The sequence below is a fragment of the Eurytemora carolleeae genome, unplaced genomic scaffold, assembly GCF_000591075.1.
Source record: "Eurytemora carolleeae unplaced genomic scaffold, Eaff_2.0 scaffold794, whole genome shotgun sequence".
In the NCBI taxonomy this organism is placed as follows: Eukaryota; Metazoa; Arthropoda; class Copepoda; order Calanoida; family Temoridae; genus Eurytemora; species Eurytemora carolleeae.
This window is the reverse complement of record NW_019396685.1, coordinates 63589-88347: the sequence shown is the minus strand read 5'-3', so window position 1 is coordinate 88347 and position 24759 is coordinate 63589. Positions and strand designations below refer to the sequence as shown.

Sequence of the window (24759 nt, the reverse complement as noted above, 5' to 3'; positions counted from 1 at the left end):
GATGATAAAGGAGAGGATAAAGAGAAAAGGATGATAAAGGAGAGGATAGAGAGAAAAGGATGATAAAGGAGAGGATAGAGAGAAAAGGATGATAAAGGAGAGGATAGAGAGAAAAGGAGGATAAAGGAGAGGATAGAGAGAAAAGGATGATAAAGGAGGGGATAAAGAGAAAAGGATTTTAACGGAGGGGAGAGAGAGAAAAGGATGATAAAGGAAAAAGGATGATAAAGGAGAGGATAGAGAGAAAAAGAGGATAAAGGAGAGGATAGAGAGAAAATGATGATAAAGGAGAGGATAGAGAGAAAATGATGATAAAGGAGAGGATAGATAGAAAAGGAGGATAAAGGAGAGGATAGAGAGAAGAGATTGAGGAGGGGATAGAGGCAAAAGGATAATAAAGGGGAGGGGCGTACGAGGGGGGGGGAGCCCCCGGAAAATAGAAAACAATAGCATGATTCGGAGAATAGAAAATAATAGCATGATTGGGAGAATAGAAAACAATAGCATGATTGAGAGAATAGAAAATAATAGCATAATTGGGGGAATATAAAACAATAGCAAGACTGGGAGAATAGAAAATAATAGCATAATTGGGAGAATAGAAAGTAATAGCATGATTGGGAGAATAGAAAACAATAGCATGATTTGGAGAACAGAAAACAATAGCATGATTTGGAGAATAGAAAACAATAGCATGATTGGGAGAATAGAAAATAATGCATGATTGGGAGAATAGAAAAAGTGACCAGGGTTCCTTTAACATTACAGTGTAAGAAAATACAATTTCTTTACTGCAAAGAAATGAAAGCTATGAAGTTACAAGAAGATCAAGGTTGGACTGGACACTGATAAGAAGGGAGCTGATAAAAAATGGAAAAACTTCAATATTTTCTGTATATCACCGATTATTGAATTATTTAAATAAAACAAATTCTCGAATATATTTGATTTTTCAAATATTTTAGTTTCCAATTTTGTACATATTTACTTTAAATTTATTCTATACAAATAGACATAGTCCCAACCTTGATTCTCTTTCATCCTTCCCGGACAGTTTAGAATTCAAGTGTCCTTTAAACTCAACAGAGGGTTTAAACGAAACAGCTGGCATCACGGGAATACCGGGATGAGGGGGGGGGTCTTCCTATTCCAGAGTTTTCTGGTTATCACTGTATGATTAGTTATCAAAATTTTAATTTCTTTTGGGTCGTATTAATTATCTATTGTAATTTGGTTCTAAGTTTGAAATATCAAAGGTTTACACCATCAGGTGGAACAAATATAGGTATTAGAAAATCAGAGTTTGGGGGGGGGGTAGGAAATTTAAAGGATTTTTTTCTGATTTGCTTAAATTCTTTACGTTATTTGGTTTGTAAACTTCAAAATGTGTGACCCAATCGGACGCAAATTTTTGTGGTAAATGACCTCATGGGAAGGTATAGGGCTGGTCAGAATTTAAAATATATTTCCTTAAAGTAATTTTAATCAATGAAATCCGTCAATGAAAATAGTAAAATTTACAACATTTGTAATTGATATTTTTTTAATATACATATGGCTGCAGATTGGCTATAAAAAAAAAAGATTATGAAAACCTAGTCATTTATTTCTTACCTTCCATAATTTTTTTGTGGTTCAACCGTCACAGAATTTAATCTCTTCCACTTTAATTTTCATTTCTTGAATTGGGTATATAGAGATCTAGGATTGATCTTAATCGTGTGTTACAATATGCAGATTTCTTTAATCTTTATTCAATATTCCGTAAATTGTTGAAAACTAACAGCCCTGCAGAAGTCAGGTAGTTATGGTTTCAACCGGAGAATATGTAAATCGCAGATATCCCAAATCAGATTCTGCGTAAGTGCCAACTGTGGATATCGAGATCATATGATTTGGATTTTGAATATCCAATACAAAAGTTCACAGCTGTGTTTTAAACTTTTTATTGAACCGGGTTCATAAATATCACCAACTGAAATGCACAAGATATTATTCAACATTTCAACTGCTTTTTGTGTTTTAACATGCAAAAGTATGTTTTTTCTTAAATTCAAAGCAAAACTGGGTTACATATTCGATATCATATATTTTATGGAATTTTATTTTTTGTTCCTCAAAGAATTGGTCATGGAGTTCATTTGCTGCAATGCTCACTGCATGAGCATGGCATTATTAAACCAATTAAAATTTTTTTTAAATTCCTGAACAACCTTAACACATTTTTTGTTATATCCATGAAACAGAAAGAAAATGTAAATATTGGCAATATATGATTCGTCACATTTTTTAATGGTTCAATATTGTTCAGTATTTCTAAAAACCCTTTGTTTTATCATAACCAGAAAAATGTAAAAAATTTAAAACTTAATTAAGATTCTCGTAATTAATATATCACCATTTTTTAGTAGAAAAATATTTTAAAAATGTGTATTATAATCCATTATTATTATAATTTACTAAAAGAAACGTTTGACTAAATTAAAGTTTTATATTGGAAGAGGGAAGAAGGGGTAAGTATTTGAGTGGAAAGGGTGAGGGGGGGGGAAACTAAAATATGGCACGGGGAGTAGGGGGTATTTGTAAAAAGAGAGGGATTTGGTGGTCAATGGTATGTTTGGAAAATAAGATATGAGAAAAATCTGAAAAGAGCGGAAATTAAATAAAAACTTGGGAAAAGATGGAAAGGGAGACAAACAATATAAAACAAATTCGAGAGTAGGCGATGACACAGAGAAAGCATAGAAAAAAATAGAATACAGGAAACTCATGTAGAAAAAAAAGATGCTAGAGAAACATAGAAAAAATGAGGAAACAGAGAAAACACAAAAACGAAGATCGAATACACAGCGAAAACATATAAAGAATGAGAATACCGAGAAAACCTGAAAGAATGAGAATACAGAGAAAACACAAAAACGAAGATCGAATACACAGAGAAAACTTGAAATAATGAGAATACAGAGAAAACCTGAAAGAATGAGAATACAGGGAAAACACAGAAAGAAAGCGAATACAGAGAAAACCTGAAAGAATGAGAATACAGAGAAAACTTGAAAGAATGAGAATACAGAGAAAACTTGAAAGAATGAGAATACAGAGAAAACCTGAAAGAATGAGAATACAGAGAAAACTTGAAAGAATGAGAATACAGAGAAAACACAAAAAGAAAGCGAATACAGAGAAAACCTGAAAGAATGAGAATACAGAGAAAACCTGAAAGAAAGCGAATACAAAGAAAACTTGAAAGAATGAGAATACAGAGAAAACCTGAAAGAATGAGAATACAGAGAAAACCTGAAAGAATGAGAATACAGGGAAAACCTGAAAGAATGAGAATACAGGGAAAACCTGACAGAAAGCGAATACAGAGAAAACCTGAAAGAAAGCGAATACAGATAAAACCTGAGAGAATGAGAATACAGAGAAAACTTGAAAGAATGAGAATACAGAGAAAACCTGAAAGAATGAGAATACAGAGAAAACCTGAATGAATGAGAATACAGAGAAAACCTAAAAGAATGAGAATACAGAGAAAACCTGAAAGAATTAGAATGCAGAGAAAACCTGAAAAAATGAGAATACAGAGAAACCCTGAAAGAATGAGAATGCAGAGAAAACCTAAAAGAATGAGAATACAGGGTAAACCTGAAAGAATGAGAATGCAGAGAAAACCTGAAACAATGAGAATGCAGAGAAAACTTGAAAGAATGAGAATGCAGAGAAAACCTGAAAAAATGAGAATACAGGGAAAACCTGAAAGAATGAGAATGCAGAGAAAACCTAAAAGAATGAGAATACAGGGAAAACCTGTAAGAATGAGAATACAGAGAAAACCTGAAAGAATTAGAATGCAGAGAAAACTTGAAAAAATGAGAATACAGAGAAACCCTGAAAGAATGAGAATACAGAGAAAACCTAAAAGAATGAGAATACAGGGAAAACCTGAAAGAATGAGAATGCAGAGAAAACCTGAAAGAATGAGAATGCAGAGAAAACCTGAAACAATGAGAATGCAAAGAAAACCTATATTTATAATATATGACCATAGTGCGGGAAACGTAATGTATGTTTTACTTACTATCAATTTATCATGCTATAGCAGTTGAAAAAAACGGTATTTTATCCCTTTTTTGTAAAAATAGTATCCACATTCTTCATCTCTGTTTGTAGGCAATTGTTTGTTTGCATATCTGATCATAACTCATGAACCCCTCGACCGATTTGCCTCTAAGGAATTGAGTCTTTGTCACAAACTATGATTTTCTAATCTCTATATCTTTGTAATCCAATGCCGTAGACCTTAGATATTTCAAACTATGAATTCTGTTAGATGAAAAATTCTAAGTTTGAAATATCAAAGGTTTACACCATCAGGTGGAACAAATATAGGTATTAGAAAATCAGAGTTTGTTACAAAGACTCAATTCCTTTGGGTTAAAATAACTAGATTGGCAAAGTTACTTTTATAGAGAAAACTGTGAGTCTAGGCAAAGCTGGGTTTCCAAGTTAGTATATATAAAACGTAGAAATCTCTGTTTGTATATTTGTGTATCAGATCAGAACTTGTGAACCACCCGACCGAGTTGCCTCAATATTTTGATTGGGGAAGTTGATAGAGCTACGGGAATGTTCTTAGTTTTTTTTAGAAGTTAGGAAGCTGGGTTTCCAAGAACTTATTTTCTTCAATATTTTTTAATTAATGAATGAAAGAAGTGAGTAATAAGATTGCCAAATTGTAAACGTACACTTTGTGAAACATTAAACTTTTTTTACTGAAAATTTCAACTTTTAAAATTTTCTTTTTTTTATTATTATTATTCATAAAAATGCAATTTAGGTGTGGGATGCATATAATATAATTCTAATATATCATTTAGCATAATGCATTAATTTTGCAGTGAAATGCACTCTGGAATAGATAGGAATGATATATATCGATCTGAATATATTATACCTTTGGCAAAAATACAACTAGGTTTTTTGAGCGAAACCAAGCTATCTATAAATATACTTTGCTTGTCTGTCTGTTTGTTTTTATCAAATAAACGTCAAAACGGCTGAACCGATCGGGCCCAAATTTTGTGTAGGACCCTGCGTGAACCCAGGGAAGGTTTATGGATAATCGAATTTTCAAAAATGTGCCTCTAACAAAATTTGCTTTTTGAAAATTTAGAAAATCCACAACTTTTTCTATAAAATCTACGATTTTTTGTTTGTTTTGGTTTACAGTATATACAAAGAGAACATGTTCACAATCGAAATAGAAGATAGGCGCGAAGCGCCTTAAAAGCCTAGTATATGAATACTTTGCTTGTCTGTCTTTCCGTTTGTATCCAATAAACGTCAAAACGGCTGAACCGATCGACCCTAAATTTTGCGTGGGACCATTTTTTTAATCCAGGAATTTTTTTTATGAACTCAGCGTACTTTTTGTTTTTGTTCACAATTAAAATAGAAGATGGGCGCAAAGTACCCTAAAAGCCTAGAATATAGTTTATAGAAAGTTAAAAGAAAAGTGGTCAAAAGGTTTTATGAAACAAGTAAAAAAATGATTACAAATGTTGATTTAAGATACATTGTTATATTCGTTTTTATTTTCTTAAAAAATCAGAGTTTGCGACAAAGGCTCAATTCCTTTGCAAAAACTTGTTTCAGATTTTAAGTTTCAAATTGAAGATGTACAAAAAGAGACGAGTTCCGCTAACCAAACACGTACAGTCTCTTTTAAGCTTAACGTAAGAAGCTTAATTATTATCTTTATGAAAATAACAAACGTATATTTTCTACTGAAAAGGATTTTCATGTAGATAATAATATTCCTATAAAACTGATATACTAGAAAAGTAATTAATAAATGAGAAATCCGATTTTCAAACATTCTAAGTATAATATTCTAATATTACCATTTACGTCATAATAACCCCTGAAAGTTACGAAGTTACGAAATCCACTAATATAGTTTCCTATTGGAGGATTTGGTTCTAAAAACTGGGGAGAAAGAGGCTGGAAAAATGGTGAGGAAGGGGGAGGAGCGGGGGAGAATAATATTTGCACTGAATATAATAGGTTGACCCCTCTTCCCCACTATTACCTGCTCCCCTTTCTGGGGACAGCAGAACCCTGTCCCACGCCCCCCCCCCCTCACAAACTCGGAAACTCGAACCACTACGAAACTCAGGCACAAACCTCACTTAATCTTAATTTGGTCGATCTTGGGAACTTGGCCAGCTGACCGCTCCTTAGGTGTTTAAATACCACAGCTCCGGGTTTCATTTAGTTCTAAGATTTTACTCTGTCAACATGTGGCAAGAACAAGGCTTAGATCTTACTTACAATAATTTTTATCCGAACCCCCAACAATACTCTGACTCCAAGCCTCCCATTACACTTGGAGACATGAAAACCCCAAGACGAGGAAATGTTGATCCTCTGTTAGGACTGATCACTCCGGAGTCTCCAACCTCCAACAAGATTATAAACCTAGAGAAGAAGAATGACGATGTTGAGTTTAAAAGTCCGGAGAACAATCCTCCAACTATATTCCGTCCCTGGGACACTCCGGAGTCCCTTAGTCCAACCTCAGATAATATCTCTCCGGCCTCCGATCACATATCTCCGACATCCTCCAATTTATATGTGTCTCCGACATCAAGTAGTGGTATCTTTCCGTCCTACACAACTATATCAATTGTTCCCTCTACTCCAGACCTAGCCTCCAACCAGACAGAGTTCCAGTTTGCCTCCAATAATATCCCTCCACCCGCTATTATGGAATCTCCAATATCCTCCTCCTTCCTAGCTCTATATGGACCATGTCCGTTACTACCTCCAACAAAACGAAAATTGGAGAACATTGGAGCATCTCCGAACCTTACAAAACGTCAAAAACCGGAGCCTCCATTTACAATCTCTGGACCCTCCAAGTCAAGGCCTACTTCTACCCCTCCACCCCTCACCTCCCCCTCTAATGCTACCCCTTCTGGCAAGAAGCCTGGATCAGGGAGTAGAAGAACAGGATCTGGTGGGAGAAGAGCGTCTGGAACTCCGTGTGGAGTGTGTGGTGTACCATCAACAGGTTTTCACTATGGAGCTTCTGTCTGTGAGGGCTGCAAGGTATTTGGATTTTATGCATAATTAAGTATTTTTTAATCCTATTTTCAATATTTTTTTTAAGTTGAGATTAGATTGAATTCTGGTTCTATTCTCATAGTAGAACTTTTAATACAAATCTGCAGTTTTCTAAGTCAATTCATTTTTAAAGTGATAGCCAGAATACTGTGGAATAGGAATAAGTGCATTTGATGTTGTCACAAAGCAAATAGTTTTACTAGTGAGTTATTAAATCACTTATTAGGTGAAATGGGTCTGTTTACCTTGCACAATTGCCGTATCTCATGTACATTGAGCGATTAAAAGTCAAAACTTATGTCGAAAAGCCATCTTCCTATTCCAGAGTTTTCTGGTTATCACTGTATGATTAGTTATCAAAATTTTAATTTCTTTTGGGTCGTATTAATTATCTATTGTAATTTGGTAAAAGTAAGCCGTTGGAACTAATTTTAGTAGAAAGGGTAAATTTCCATGTTTTTACATGAATACAATTTTATTTTCAAAATAAATAATAATAAATAATAAATAATAAAGCATGCCAGTAATATAGATATTAAGAAAGACTTAATTTTTGACCCGTAGTTATCAGTCGGATCTACATACATGCAATGGTTATTTTATAGTCTTCTCTCCCACTAATCATGCCCCCCATCTCCCTCATTTATCTTGTTCACCCCCCGACATTTGTCAAAACTAGCTTGGGAACCCAACTTTGTCGGGAAAATTTATGTATTATATGTTATAGCAATATTTAAGTGTATTTGAACTTGTTATAGTGACAGCCAGAAAACTGTGGTAAAGGAGGACGACATTAATGCAATACTAAAATAAATTTGATGTTGTCACAAAGCAAATAGTTTTACTAGTGAGTTATTTAATCATTTAGTAAGGGAAATGGGTCTGTTTACCTTGCACAATTGCCGTGTCTCATGTACATTGAGCTATTAAAAGTCATACCTTGAGTCTAAAAGCCGATTTCCTATTCCAGAGTTTTCACTGTATATTTTTCACGTGTTAAGTGAAATGTGTCTGTTTACAATACACAATTATATGCGCATTGGACTGTTCAAAGTCATAACTTGAGTCTAAAAGTCGTCGTACCTACTCCAGAGTTTTTTGTTTATCACTGTACAAACGGAATATTAATTGAACTATTTTGAAGTCATAAGACCTCTCACAACAGAGTTAGATGCATGACTTACAAAATATATCGTTCTTTTCTGTATTTTATTTCTTTCCTTTTCTCCCTGCGCAACTCTGCAAAATACATTTTTAGAAAAATTATTAGATGGTCTCGTTGTGAATTGAATACTCCAAATACAAGGGCAATTTTCGTTTACATTGTTGATCCTTCACTAGTTTTTCTGGTCTATACAGGGTGTCCCGTGAAACATGACAGTTGGTAAATATTTCGACTGTCGTCTTCCCAATACTGTAATAGATATTCAAGACTTTTTGCATATTTTTCGTTGAATAAAATCTTTTACTAAAATATATTTCACTTTGAAATCAATTTTACTATGATTACCATTAATTATTCTTAAAATTCTCTTTGTTATTAAACAGCTTAAATAATTATGGAAGAAGACATTTTAAATTTTTGACCAACTGTCATGGTTCGTAGAACACCCTAATTTTAAAGAGACTCTTAAAGGTGATGCAGGCGGTTAGCTTCTCTCATAACGTCATCATGACTGACGTCATCATGGTTGACAACATCACTAACTTTCGTGAATAATATATTATTTCGTGACGGATTCCAAATACCAGAAGATTCTCATGCATTCAATCATTAGAATTAGATATTCTCGAGACTAAGTCCTTTAGTTATTTTTAATAATCTTTTTATTTCAGGGATTTTTCCGGCGTCGCGTGGTCTACAAGGACATACATAAGTTGACCTGCGGGGTTGGGAACATGTGTCGCCTGGAGGGTAGGAACAGGATACACTGTAAACTTTGCAGGTAATAACAAACCATTGAAGGGACTGTCAGCGTAATTTCAAAGATGGCAATGCCCGATTCACGATTGTACCCTTCAAAGCTGTGGCTGATCAATCATGATTTAAATATCAATGTTTATTATTTTGTAAGCTGCTTATTTTCTAATGTGATTTCTTTGCGGAAGTGACTTAAGGGCATATTTACTGCACAAAATAAAACGTAATTGAATTATCAGAAATATTTTTTTACAATAGAAAAACTACAATATTTCCCACTTAATCCAACCGATAATGGTTTCATGGGTGCTGTTGTAAATCTGGTATTGCCATCTGTACGGGGGGGATTTTATAAATTAACTTTGTTTTCTTTAATGCACAGTTTTAACTTTTTCCTTTGTAGGTGGATGAAATGTCTGTACATAGGGATGAATCCCTCCTCTGTAAAAGCTGAGGGTAAATTAAACCTTGCAAATCTATCTTTTGAGGATCAAATCCTTGCTCTGCACCGAGATACCATGCTTCCTGTCCCAACCCTCTACCTGGGTAGGCAGCATGCTAAGAATTTAATCAGCTGCCTGGCTACCTCCCTTCCTGCCACTGCTGATGTAAGTCCTGCATGCATAAATCAGTCCTACCTGTTCATTAGCCAGCTACCTGGGTTCGAAAACCTGGATGCTGACCAGCAGGCGCATCTCAGTTCGACCGGAACATGTCTGGTTGGGTTCCTTAGGTTCCTCTCCAGGTATAGACCAGAGGTCAACGCGTTCCTTTTCCCCTCTGGAGAGTTCCTGATGTCTAGTCAACTGGACCTACAGGAGAAACAGGCTTCAGATCTAACTCTGGTTGCTACGGAGATGTGTGAGAACGGATTAACAGAGCTTGAGATCGGGTTACTCAGTGTCCTTGTAGCCTGTGATCCTATAGATCCTCCGCCCATCTACTCTCAGGTTATTCAGTTCCTTGAGGAAAGTCTGAGCAGAAACGCTAGCTGGGAACTCTTGACGTTCCTGATAAGTATTCAGGATCTATTCTTCTCCGACCCTAACTCCTGGATGAATCTGAGCCTGAAACAATAATCCTTGCTCCGACAATACCAGGACTAAGATCTTAAATCGTTGTATTGAATTTAGAATTTGCTTATTTTATCATTGACTTTTCATCACCATACATTACAGAGGTTATAATCCTTAGTCTTTATCTACAAAAATGACCAGGAACATATTATAAACAAAAACCAGATCCAATACAACTATTACATTTATGTCCTTTATCAACCCCCTCCCCCTACCCAACCCTTCCCCCAGTTTAAATATCCGTCAAAACATTTAGTAAGTCTATGTACAGTGAAATAATAAAGAAAATACATTTATGAATACAAATACATTTATTTATTTATTTATTTAGAAATTATATTTTATCATATTGTAATTATTATATTATTTAATAAAAGTATAAAAATTCCAAATTTTTTTCTCAATAATTTTCTATAGTTTATATTTTAACACATTTGCAAAATTCTCATATAATTTTGGATTAAAATTAAGAATTAAAAAGTAGAAAACCTTAAAATATTGTTCTAAATCCTCCAATAATTAATCTCTATCAGCTGAACCAGGTTCTTTATATAATAAGGAAAAGAAATGTAGAAGACACTCAGAAGTTTGCAAAAAGATTTTGGACAGAATAAATCGAAAATGAAAAATGTCTTCGAATATACACTTATAAATTTGTTAAGGAAGAGCATATTATATTTGATTTCATACAGGAGCATAAAGGAATTGAGTCTTTGTCACAAACTCTGAAATTCTAATTTCTATACCTCTGCAACCCAATGTCGTAGACCTTAGATATTTCAAACTATGAATTCTGTTGCATCAAATTATCTTAGTTTGAAATATCAAAAGTCTACAACATCAGGTTCCATAGATATAGGGATTTGAAAATTTGAGTTTGTGGCAAAAACTCAATTCCTTTATATTTTTCTCAGAACTTTTCATTTGTACTGGCGAATATCTCTGTACTTTAACGATTTACTCAGTTTTTTTGTTCTATTTTGTTGTAAACTTGTAAACTTATAAGCTTTTTGGGGCGCTCCCTTTTCTATTAACAATTTTATCTTTAAACTGTTGCAATAAAGTGTTTGGCCCGATCGCTTCTGCAGTTTTGACAGAAAGAGAAGCAGTGGCCAAAATATGGGGGGATATTTGGGGTTACTTACCCCTCCCCCTCTATAAAATCCTTGGGGGTAATTACCTACCCCCCCCTAGAATCTTGTGGACACAAACATCCCCGTTTAGTATCTTGATCTCCATTCTCCATGTCCATGATTACCATCAAAAGGAAAAATGTAAAAAAATGTTGGCGCTTCGCGCACATAATCTTACTCAATCAACTTTAACAAAGTAACATCGATGAATTTTACCCAAAAATCGAGTTTTTTAATGAAGTAGCGTACTTGCAATATATGTCAGATTAAGTATAAAGCTCTTCCGGGGAAGGGGGGGGGGGGGTAAATGTTAAATGATCAAGATTATTAAGAATTAAATTTTAATATAGTGAAATTAACATATATACCTAGTACATTGACGACAAGAAAATTTTCGAAATTAGAAATAAGAATATATACAAAGACAATATTTTTTCAATGTTTTGCAGATTTTTGAAGATTTAAAAAAGTTACATCTTTTTACTCTTAGAGTAAAACTATGTTACTTAAAATAAATTCATTATTTTACAGATCTTTGTAGTTAATCTAAAATGAATGACATAATGAAGGATATAAAACAAGGTGAAAGCTGGGAGGTAGGAAATGAGTTGCCTTTATTTGATTGAGTTTGTAAATGCCAGAAATGAGTGGAAAATGCAAATCAAACCCAACTAAAACCAATAATTTGATATAAATCCTGATATTTTTCGGGGGGGGGGGGGGGAAAAAAAAATTTGCGCCACTTTTAAAAAAATTCCCCCCCCCCCCTACAGAATCCTTATTTACGCCCCTGAAGACAAGTAAAATATCTAAATAGGTGTATTATTTATACATATATTGTCTTCTAAGAAATGACTATGGGTCGAAACTGAGTTTGACATTTTCTGAATTTCTGATTGCAATATTTGTTTGTTCCAATATTAGTTTATTGAATATTTGCTACTTTCCCAAAGGCATTTTTTTAAGTGACAACTTCCCTTGGTCATTTTTCCGAGTGACAATTTCCCGAGCGGCAACTTTCCTTGGTTATTTTACGAGTGGCAATTTCCCGAGCGGCAACTTCCCAAGTCTGTTGTACCCGCAGCGCTTGGCTTCCTAGCCGCTTCAAGCTACAGCGATCGGCCCCCGTTGCAGCCTGCAGCGCCCTAGAAGGCATTATTTAACATAACCTTAAATAAACAATTGCCGCTTGGAAAATTGCACATTTAGGAAGTTGCCACGAGGGAAATCGCCCTCGGGAAAAAGCCTTTGGGAAAGTACCTAACTCGTATTATTAGATAAATATGAACGATATTTACAAACATTTATTCCATGAATGTATAATGATTACATAAATAATATATTTTTTATACATATATGTCTACAAAACATTTAACTATATAAATGATGACAGTTCTAGAAGGGTTTAACCAAGGACTATACAGACAGGACAATAGATTTCTTAGCTCATATGACCTTGTCGAACACCATCACGGTAAACTAAAGTTCCTGGGTCCGAATTTATTAAAATTGCGAGGTCGCTGAACTTTACCTACTACCGCGAGGTTCAAATTGAACCACCGATTTGATCCTTCCTGAATCTAACTTTGAATCGGCGATTTAAATTTGAATCGGCAGTATAGATGGTTTAACGATGTAGCTCAAATTCAATAAATTAAGTACCTGGCTTAAAGTCTTTCTTACTTACTTACTAGGTCATGTCCCAGTATTGGGTCAAGACTCAAGAGGCCTCACTGGCTTAAAGTCAGGGAGTCTTAATTTTGGAACCTATTTTTCCCCTTAAATGTATGTTTTATCATTTTTTTCTATTTCATTTTTCGGGTTGTGAAATTAAAATATTTAAGAATGTATAAAGGGACAAGGAAGTATTAAAGAAAGGATTCTATTTTCAAACTGCAATCGACGAAATACTCAAGGATGTAATGCAAGGAAAGTTATTTCAGAAGTGTACACATCTTTTGTACTGCAGTGTACTGTATTTGGGCGGTAATGTAAACACAAGACGGATGTTACAGCCTGACATGGGATCAATCTTTCACATAAAATAATCAATGAAATATTCTGGTCATAGGAAACTATTATGTGAATTATCAAAATGATCCAATTTAATGCTTTTAACCTCCTCGGATACTAAACGAACACTGATGCATTAATTCTTGTTTACAAATTCCGCCCAATATGTACGCAGAGTATACACGACCGCAATTAACTTTCCTTGCATTACACCCTTGGAAAAACTTATCCCCCCTCCCCTCAAAAACATGTTTACTCGAGAAGGTTTTATGTTTAAAAAGTTAGGCTGAAAAATTTCTCTTCTTTAAAACGCAGCAGTAGAAAAAAATTGATTTATAGATTTTGATTAGTTTAATTTTTTAAAACATATATCCAGGGTGTCTAATAAACGGGGAATAAGGGTCTACTGACTCGTTTGTAATCGGATTTTCAAGATTGAGACCATTTTTGTACAATTTTTGATTCAATATGCCCAATTTTAGACTTGTAGATCTAAAAATAGCAATTTTATGGGCTCCTAAAGTTTCCAACTGGAGTGATTAATTTGGTAAAAATAAGATAATCTAAGAGCCATTCAAATTGTCAGATTTAGATCTATAACAAGCCTAAAATTGGAATCATTGAATCGGAAATTGTATATAGATATAAAAACTTATCTCAATCTAAAAATCCGATTACAAACAAGTCTGCATAGACCCTGATGTGTAAACGGAGATTATCTTTGTATTTAACAAATTTACTCACTCCAATTGGAATAATAATAATAACAATAATAGTCATTTTCAAATTTAAAAATGTTCTCAATTTTGAAAATCCAATTACAAACGAGTGTATATACCCTTGTTCCTCGTTATATATATTTTTTTTAATATTCCTTCAACCAACAGCATTACAATTAACAACCACAATAAAATTTTACATGACAGAAATAATTCTTCAACATTTTCTGAATTGTATCGCTAAAATTAAAGTCATTTTAGTTTTATCTTTTTTATGATTTTATATAATAACGGTTTTCGACGAAAATACGATTATTAATTAAACCTTTCTTTCATCTGTGATTCACAATGTTTCCGTTTTGTGTTATAAGTCTTTTTGAAATTTTTGTTACAAAATCTGCTTGTTATAAAGTAGGGCTCATAACTTTTTTATTCTCAAAGAAATCAAGTCTTTGCAAGAAATTCAAATTTTTAACCTGATGCAACCTGATGGTGTAAATCTTAGATATTTCAATCCAAGAATTATGTTTGAAACAGGTCTGAGACATTGGGATGGGCAGCTAGACAGGGATAAGAAAATCAGAGTTTGTAGCAAAGACTCAATTTCTTTAGAATTTTATAGTTTAATTTTTTTCCGATAAAAAAGTTTATAAGTTCTGTAACATCATACTACAATATTGATTACTTTGATAACATTAAATATATATTTTTTCTTTTTTATATACTTTGTCTTGCTAAACTGTTTTTGTAAATATCTAGTAATAACAAGTTTTTTGGCCACAATCTTTGATTTCTTTATCCCTATATCTATGCAACTCGATTCCTTTGATATTTCAAACCATGAATTATGTTAGATCAAAGTTTGAGTTTTCAAAGGTTTGCCAAGATATAGGGATTAGAAAATTTGAGATTGTGGCAAAAACTCAATTCCTTACTTTCATAACAACCAAATATTTACCCGCAGCCCATAAATTATATGCTTATTTTTGAAGGACATTTTTGTTGACCTGGTATTTCTCATTAATTTGAAGTTCTTAATGAAGATCCACAGAAACTTAATTATAAGAAAGTATTTCAAGTAAAACAAATATTTAGCATTTGTTCATACAATAAAAAACATGCAGTAAATTCGTTCAATTGTTCGTAAATTCGAACAGTATGTTAGTAAATGTGAACAAATGGAAATCCGATCAATATGTAAGTAATTTCGATCAATATGTTTGTAAATTTGAACAATATGTTCCTAATTTCGAAATCATTTTATTGAGAACTAAAATTTAAGGTTTTATCTGATATTCTGGTTCCCAGGGGTCTGATTATAAGAGAACCTCTGTAGCTGGTAATATTTCTGGTTCTAGGATACCAGTTTCCTGGTGCAGGAAGGGCTTTCTAGGTTCTCTAGATTCTGTAAATTCTTTAGGTTCTCTAGGTTCTTTAGGTTCTCTAGATTCTCTTGATTGTCTAGATTCTCCAAGTTCTCTAGGTTCTCTGGATTCTCTCAAGCTGATAGAAAATACTGGATGTAACTCACAGAGTGGAGTATCGCCAAGAAATGCTTCTTTAGTACTGGACTTTAGCAGTAGTCTCGGTCTTTCTCCTTTTCTAGATTTTACGGTATCCCTTTCTTCACACAGCCTGGTTATACGACAAATCAAACAAACAGGTNAAAATTTGTTATTTTAGTACTGTCCATATTGATGTTTTAAAAATTGGTGTAAGACCACTGATACCGAATAAGTTTATTCTTTATTTTCAGCACCAAAATATTACGTTCTGAACTGGATTGTAAGTCAACGTAAATCTAGTTATAGGCAAAGGGCAATAGGCAGGCATCCGATATTTATGCATTATTAGCACACATTTCTGTGTACGCCCCAATCTGTAAAAACATTTCACCTTTTGGAAAATACACTTTTTATAATATCTTTTAAGTTTTATGTGTTTTGACAATATTCATTTTGAAAAATTCCTTATTGTGAAGGTTACATAAAAAGATCTTTTATATTTTTTCTCTCCTTTGTTTATTTGAGTTGCTTTGTTAGTATTATTTATTTTTATTTTTTTTGCTTATACCTGTAATATTATAGGACAAACTCCTGATGATGCCAAAGTTTTTGGCGAAATATATTGAGAAGAAAATAATATAATTCTAGTGCAAGAAAGTAGGGTTGGGATTTGTTTAAAAACGATCTAAAGTTTTTATAACACACAGCTTCAAATCTTGTTAAACATTTTCGTATTGCCTGGTTTAAGCACAAAGCTCAAACAATTAAAAACAAGTAAAAGGCGCGCTTTGAATTCTCATGCCTTTCTGTGCATAAAAATGAAAAGATTTAAGGGACTGTAAGCATAATTTCAAGTGACCCTCCATATAAAGATGACAATATGCACGATTCACTACGGTAACCTATATCTGGCCTATTATATGGAAGATATTGGCGTTTTGCTAATTTTAAAAGTGTTTCACTCAAAAGGGAAAATCACTGTTAAAGAAAAAAATCAAATTTAAAACAATCAGTTTGAATAATCATTAATGTTAATATCTTGTTCATACTTGAAATAAACAAAGCTTTTAAAGGTACCGTTGTGAATTAGGCATTGCCATCTTTACCCAAAGAGTTAATTGAATTTAATTTTATTTTGTCGACCTTATTTTTCAACCCTTCTAGAATGATTGAAAGCTCGATTCTATTAAATGCTAGTACTTTATTTCTATAAAAGCTAATTATTTAAAAACAATATTTTGCAAGTTTATCAATAAACGGACTAATGAAAATGAATCGATTAATGATAATGAAAATTATCGCAAACAAAGTATTTTTGGAAAAATTGATAAATATTGCTATTTAAAGGGACTGTAAGCGTAATTTCACGTGACCCTTCATGTAAAGATAGTATGAATAGGATATTAATCTTTATCATTATTAAAAGTGATTATTTTCAATTGTGGGTTTTCCACAAAAGTAACTTGCGCAAATCTTCAGCTGGCAAACATATAGATTTTATCATAAATAAACACTTTAAGCCTGAAAATATCTTCCACATTATTGATGAGATAAAGGTTTAAAGGGATCCGTTGGGAATAGGGCATTGGCATAATGGAGGGTCACTTTTAAATTTAAATTTAAATTTAATAACGTATGTTTACATAGAACAGGGTGGATAAGAAAACACGTGCTTAAATATAGATTTCTATGCACAAAAAGGAATGAAAAAGGTACTAGGGTGGGATGAATGAATAAATGAATGAGTGAATTTTAGCCACGTTTTTATATGCATGGGATTGAAAGTTAAATTTAATATATAACAAGACATGTTTGAACCACTTCTCTTCAGCTTAAACCAGCGTACAAGAGAAGGGGTTGAACTACGTCTGCAAGCGGTTCAGCTACTTCATGCTATTCATTAAATCTGATTCCAAGTCACTTTTAAGTCAATGAAGTGAATTGATTGTAATCATCTATTAACAATATTAATATTTTGCTTGTCTGTTTGTTTGTACCCAAAAAACGTCAAAATGGCTGAACAGGTCGGGCCCCTTTTTTAACAATTTTAAGCAAAGTGGATCCACAAAACTGGGTTTCCCAAGCTAGCCAATAAGAAAGAATGCAATCACTAACTCAAATAAAAGTTTCTTCATATAAAGGTAAACAAAACTTTGCATTGCCATTCTTACAAGCAAGCAAAAATATAGAAATATTATTTCTTATTCTTTATCATCTGCTGTCGCCATTTGTCTTTTCCTGAGCATTTTTGGTGTTTCTTGATTTTGGTCGTCTTTGTAACGCAGACTGCGCGCTTTTATCCAGTAAAAGCAACGCGGCAAACAGAAGAGTACACTGTTGAAGTATTCACGAAATCTGCAAAGATTTGTACTTTTTAGTCGTTCGGTAGTCCACATCATATCAAATTATTTTATAACTCTAAATTGAGAATTAGGGGACTAACCAGAACATTTTAAAAGAATGAATCATTAAAAAATGTAACAGGCCAATATAAAAGTTTTCTTACAAAAAATACCAGTTTTTTCGAGAATTATGTGCGTATTCTGGCGTTAAAGCTTGGGGATAATCCAATATGATATTGGACGCTCTCTGTATCTCTTTTCAAAATTTGGAGATAATACATAAAAGGGGGGGGGGATGAATTTTTATTAAAAATATTGTTGCAATGAGGGTACCTGGAGTTCATCCAATAGTAAATAATTGGGTTTACGCAACTGTTCGCCATTGCTAACCAGTAGAAGGACAGATATAGATCACCTAAAGATATTGAAAAAAATTAAACAGAAACAGACAAAATATCTTTTTGTTGTAAAGGGAATATAAACGCTTTTTTTCGTTACCCTTCATACTTAAAGGGAGTATTCGCGAAAAATAAAAGGGGGTATTACGACGAAAAATAATCGCTTTCTATCGCTACTAACCTTACTTCTATCTTTTGCATCTAAAAGGAGAAAATTATTAAAAACGACTTAAACGGAAGAATGTTGCCATATAAGAAAATCAATTTAATTTCAAAAAATCATTCAGATAGTACAATTACATTGATTATTTTTCGACGCATTCGTATATAGTTAAACTCTCTTGGTTTTCCCTCTTATCCTTACCTTACACCTTATACTAACTGCAATAAATATTTCCTATACGTTAATCTTTCTCCCTAATCTTTGTTACCATACAATGTTCAGATTTAAATTCTCATCCTTTCTCGTAAACTTTTTATTTAACACTTCGCTTTCTATTTTTCCTATAATCTTCACTTCTCTTATTGTCACATTGTGTGGTTTAAATTCATGATTTATATGTTTATACTTTCTTGCTACGAACTGATACTAAATTGTACAATTAACATTGTATACAGTATTTTGTGAACTATTATTTAGGTTTATCAGATTTGGACAAAATCCTCTTTCGCATATGATGACGTCATATTTGCCGGACAATTGTCCCCATTTTGAAAAGCAAATGTCTTGCGGGACTTGAAAATCCCCGAAAGTCTCTTTAAATACTTGAATTTAAATGGATAAAATCTTTATTAATTTGTTTGGCATAGCTGATGATATTTTATGTTGTTCTCAATTGAAAAGTAAATAAAAGTTTTAATTTTTCTGTCATATATCTGTGAAGGGAATTATATTAATAGGTTTAGGTATAAAGATTAATTTTTATTTTGTTTTTATTCATGTTGTGTACTATATATGCAAACTGTTTTGTATACAGGAAACACCAAGGTCGTCTATATGAACAACAATATTGTGGAATATTCAAAGTTTTCAGAACAAAATAAATTTTCAAATATATATATATATTACAGTAAACACGTGACATAGAACTTAATACACATAGAAAGAAAATAAGTAAAAGCTTATATCTCTGAATCCCCTCCAGATGCACACAACACACCACCCTATTGCAAAAATGATAGGATGGTCGATTGCGTACGTCACGATCTTGTACATATCTAAAACTGTTGTAAAACAATTGTATTTATGAGTAATCGTATTTTTTGGGGGTGGTTAAATGTTGATGACTGAATATTAGTATAGGTTGTTAGATAGACACTTAATATGGAATTTAAACATAGGATTGTATACTGCAGTACATTCCAGTTTATTTGTTTAATTATGTTAAAAAAGAATGACCAATTATTGCATTGTGCACGAAATCCTTTCCTAAATCAGAAAAAATAACGATATCAGCACATTTAGCCTTTTTGATTGTTTTTAGATTTCTAATTGTGTTCAAATCTATGAAATTTATTTTAAAACTTGTAAAATGCTTGCAGTCAAGATTCTCGAATTCTCTTTATATAAAGAACAAAAATCTTAAAATTGATCAATACCATAAAATCCCCCCCAGAAATACGAACAACGAACACTCTTTATACGAGTGCATACACGTCCTTAGATACGTTACGACATCGTGATGTGCACATCTTGATGTACACAATCGACCACCCTATTAATTTTGCTATAGGTCTATAGGGTGGTCCATTATGTGCACTTGAGGGGATTATGGAATAAGTTTTAACTCTTCATTTTCTTTCAATATAACTTTATCTATCAATGCAATTTCTGCGCGTACGTTTGGCCAATTACAAAATATTTCGATATTAAGAAAGCAACACCCAATATTATAATTCATTGTTTTCGAATGGGGTTGAAAATAATTGTTTTTTATATCAGTTTTTAATACACTTTAGAATGAAGATGATATGATCTTAGCTCTCCTCATGAATAAATAAATTCTAAATATTGAAAAAAAATTATAAATTTACCGATATATCTGAAGTATTTGACGGAAGGAATATAGTAGAGGAAGATAAAGTAGAGTTGGTAGGGGAGCCAGCAGACCATAAAGATACTGATCACAACAGCAAACATGATCACAACCTGAACGGCAAACATGATCACAACCTGAACGGCAAACATGATCACAACCTAAACAGCAAACATGATCACAACCTGAACAGCAAACATGATCACAACCTAAACAGCAAACATGATCACAACCTGAACGGCAAACATGATCACAACCTAAACATCAAACATGATCACAACCTAAACAGCAAACATGATCATAACCTGAACAGCAAACATAATCACAACCTGAACATCAAACATGATCACAACCTGAACGGCAAACATGATCATAACCTGATCATCAAACATGATCACAACCTGAACAGCAAACATAATCACAACCTGAACGGCAAACATGATCATAACCTGAACAGCAAACATGATCACAACCTGAACAGCAAACCACAACTTGAACGGCAAACATGATCATAACCTGAACAGCAAACATGATCAAAACCTGAACAGCAAACATGATCACAACCTGAACAGCAAACATGATCACAACCTGAAGGTCAAACATGATCATAACCTGAACAGCAAACATGATCACAACTTGAATAGCAAACATGAACACAACCTGAACAGCAAACATGATCACAACCTGAACGGCAAACATGATCATAATCTGAACAGCAAACATGATCACTACTTGAACAGCAAACATGATCACAAGCTGAACAGCAAACATGATCACAACCTGTACATTGAACAAGATCACAACCTGAACATTGAACTTGCTTTATCCATTAACAATAAATAACTAGGGCTAGGTATGTTTTTTTCATAAATTTTTTTCTAATCAGAAAATTTCTTACAATCTTAAGATTTGAGATGAGAACTTAGAAGGCAAGTTTTTAGATTCTTTTTGATAACCCCNCTAAAGCGATGTAGATGGGGGGGGGAATTATTTTTCAAGAAAATATACATCCCTGGATATTATTGGAAATTTTAACTTACTCTTTTCTTGTTTTGCCTAGATTTCAGAACGGCGGGATGCACCATTATTTCTCCTAAAAAACATTTACATTGATTAAAACATATATATATGAGCATTGAGCATTGATTGTATTTCTACAACGTTAATGTTAAATAAAACTGAACATAAAGAGAGTGTTCACAATAAATGAATAGTGTTAAGATACAATCACCCAAAGTAAACATAAATTAAAGTTACGGTGATTTAAAAAAAACCTGCAAAACCATTTTTGCCTAAACCATGTTGGGGAACAAAACAGTACTAATTTGTTATTGATATAAAACAGGCTTTTTTCCCCTCATCCAATAATAACAAATTGAAATAATATAATACACGTAATCATCAAAACAGACTGCATATTACATTACCATTGAGAGGGAATCCCCCCCGGCCCCACTCCCCTCCTGGCCCCCCTTTTTAAGTTAAAAGTTATTATTAGATGCGTGGGAGGCATGTCAAAAGTCCAATTTCAAAGAGCAGATTATTTTTGAAAGTTAAAATAAGTTGAATGGTCTACTCCAGGAAGATTAGCAAAAATGACAAAAATAAATTTAACAAAATTTTCTTTTAAAATTTATCTTTAAAAACTTTTCAACTACATTAAGTCTAAGATAAAATGAACAAACTAGAAATTGTTTATTGGCACACTCGCATGCAGAAATTAAACAGTATTTGGCCAATTACTCCTTCTAGCTTAACAAGTGCGTTGCATTTTTTGATTGTATATGCCTAGGACTACAAAAAAGGATCAGTGAGTGGTAAGGTATAATCATAGACCAAGGTGTTACGATACTATAAAGTGTCTAAAGTCTAAAAGATTGATGACCAATTTTCCGAGTTATCTATATTCAGTGGTAGTTCAGCTAATCATAAGTAGTTAAAGGGACCGTTCACTTATTTGGGTAATTTCAGGGTAAACTAAACAGCCTATTCGATCTTTATTGGTAATAGTCTTACTTTTCAAATACAACTGTGGCCGAAAAAAAGCCGATTTTTCGTTCAGAATTCAAGTGGAAAAGGGGCGGTCAATCTCTATAGACACTAATTGATGTTTTTTTCAGTATGAAGTGAATCAAAATAAATTTCGAATATAAATTAAAGTGTAGTACCTAATCGTTAATTGTAAATGTCATTATTTTTTAATTTTGTTGTTTTTTAACTTTCTATTTCTAAAATAACACTATTTTATCGCATTCAAAATTTTGTATTGCCTGTGTAAAAAGCTGAATTGAACGCGGCATGACAAATGAAAAGTTGTGCACATACGCGAACAAAATCTACAAAATCTACGAACCAAAATACGAGTAATGATTAATTGATTGTCTTAGAGACGTCGTCTTTGTATACATATTTTACATGTTTTAATACGAAAAACGTAAATTTCTTGCTAACTCAAATATCAAAAGTTTTCATATTTTAGTACATAATAACGAACACATAATGACATTAAAATATAATAAATTTAAGTGTTATTGGGCTACTGTTACTGAAAAAAAACATCAAATAGTGTCTACAGAGAGGGACCGTCACTTTCCGCTCAAATTCTGAACGAAAAATCGGATTTTTCTTCGGCCACAGTTGTCTTTGTAAGACTATTACCAATCAAGAGCAAATAGGCAGTTCAGTTTACCCTGAAATTACCCAAATAAGTGAACGGTCCCTTTAAACTACCTCTCTCTATTTCCATTTACCTATACACTCTCCACCCCAGAGATTTTTCCAGATTTGTTTATAACATATTCCCATCCCTATCATAGGGGTGAGGTAGGTGATCACGCTGAACAGGATATTGTATCTAAAAAGAAAAGAAAATATGTAGTATGTGAATATGTAGTATGTGAATATGTAGTATGTGAATATGTAGTATGTGAATATGTAGTATGTGAATATGTAATATGTGAATATGTAGTTTGTGAAAAGTTTTTGAAAATTAATTGAAGATTTTGTTAACGACCAGTCAAAACCGTTAATTTTGAAATCATTATAACAAGCAAAAAATACCTCTTCATGGCACCATTAATGTTCTAAAAAATATACTCTGTTAATAATGCCATTAATAAAATTGAAATCGTACACTTTGTAGTCGATACAGTATAACTCAATTTCATGTGGCGCCACGAAATTTTTTCCAGCAAAAAAAGATCCAGCGACAAATGATCCAGTTGACACTTTATTTTGTTGTCATTTGATATAGTCGACATAAAGAAATCAAATCAAATCATTTATTTCTGCAGAAAAAACAATATTCATGAATATAATTTTTAAGAATCACAATAATGACAGAAATAATGGCGACTTTCCAAAGGTTAGGTTAGGCCTGCAGCTGGAATGTTGCCGCTTGAGAAATTGCACATTTGGGAAGTTTTTACTTGTGATAATGCCTATTGGGAAACACCTAACATCGATTCCAATGATTTATATAATTTTCAAATCCGAACAGAAATCTGAACTTTTGTGAGATCAAGCATTAATCTCCATCTGACGCAGGCATACAGATAGATTTAAATCCTCATCGGTATCCCGTGCAGGAACAATTTTAATTGAGGATAAAGCAATGATTCCTACATTGAATATCGAGATTAAGCGTTCAAAAGTTCCAACCTTAGGTAGTATGTTATATTCTTAATTTCTTTAATACCAGTTGATAACTCATTTTTGCACTCTTTCTCGACTATAAGATTAGGGTTAAATGTATTCACTCTATCCCCGTAGTAAATTTGAATTCGAACAGGACCTGCCCAGTTTGTACCGGCCTGCCAGATAACAGCTTGTACTGACCCGATCCTATGGTACAGTACGTCGCCCTAACCAGACTAACAAACGACAGGGGCCAATTTTCTTGACATAGTTCCGTGCGAGGGCTCACTATGACAACTCCCATGGCGCGTTCAGACTTGTTACAGTACCCGGCATAATCCTATAGGCCTATTTGACCAACCCCACTGGCTTAGTCCACCGTGTATGGTTAAATAGTTAAATATGAAAAGAAAAACCCAAAGTCATATATTCTAATATTCATCAAGTCAAGCACAAATTAAAAGAACAAAGTGGCTGAACATTTACATAAAAAACATTTAAAATGAAAGAAATAAAGAACTAAAGCGATGTAGATATACTGCTACAGTTCATCCAGAGTCACAGGTTTGGATTTCCTGTACTCAGTGATGTGTTTCTCCTTTGGGTGGATACCTCCTTTGACAAAATACCTTCTTTGGGTAGATACCTCCTTTGAGTAGATACACCTCCTTTGGCTAGATACCTCCTTTGGATAGATACCTCCTTTGGCTAGGTACCTCCTTTGGTTAGATATCTTCGTTGGCAAGATACCTCCTTTGGCTAGAAACCTCCTTTGGCTAGATACCTCCTTTGGCTAGATACTTCCTTTGGCTAGATACTTCCTTTGGCTAGACACCTTCTTTAACATGG

The 24759-nt window shown here is 33.3% G+C and overlaps 2 protein-coding genes and 1 long non-coding RNA gene across 3 annotated transcripts in view; 1 reads left to right on the top strand and 2 right to left on the bottom strand.

Annotated features, from left to right (window-relative positions):
• Positions 1-6253: 6253 nt before the first annotated feature.
• On the top strand, positions 6254-10452 carry LOC111707375 (retinoic acid receptor alpha). The gene is made up of 3 exons (XM_023480475.1): positions 6254-7116; positions 8968-9077; positions 9456-10452. The coding sequence occupies exons 1-3, from the start codon at positions 6304-6306 to the stop codon at positions 10129-10131; spliced, it is 1599 nt and encodes a 532-aa protein (XP_023336243.1). The 5' UTR covers positions 6254-6303; the 3' UTR covers positions 10132-10452.
• A 2095-nt stretch (positions 10453-12547) lies between these two features.
• Positions 12548-13243, bottom strand: LOC111707374 (uncharacterized). The gene is made up of 2 exons (XR_002766419.1): positions 12924-13243; positions 12548-12749 (listed from the first exon to the last, which is right to left on the bottom strand). It is a non-coding gene; the product is annotated as an uncharacterized LOC111707374 (long non-coding RNA).
• Positions 13244-14955: 1712 nt separating this feature from the next.
• Positions 14956-24759, bottom strand: part of LOC111707370 (tachykinin-like peptides receptor 86C) — a 43985-nt gene continuing 34181 nt past the window's right edge. Inside the window, exons 8-13 of the mRNA XM_023480470.1 lie at positions 23025-23128; positions 21315-21367; positions 20273-20387; positions 18174-18255; positions 17737-17853; positions 14956-15628 (exon numbers count right to left, since the gene is read on the bottom strand). Of these exons, the coding sequence (XP_023336238.1) occupies positions 15310-15628; positions 17737-17853; positions 18174-18255; positions 20273-20387; positions 21315-21367; positions 23025-23128 (790 nt within the window). The 3' untranslated portion in view covers positions 14956-15309. The remainder of the gene's footprint in view (positions 15629-17736; positions 17854-18173; positions 18256-20272; positions 20388-21314; positions 21368-23024; positions 23129-24759) is intronic.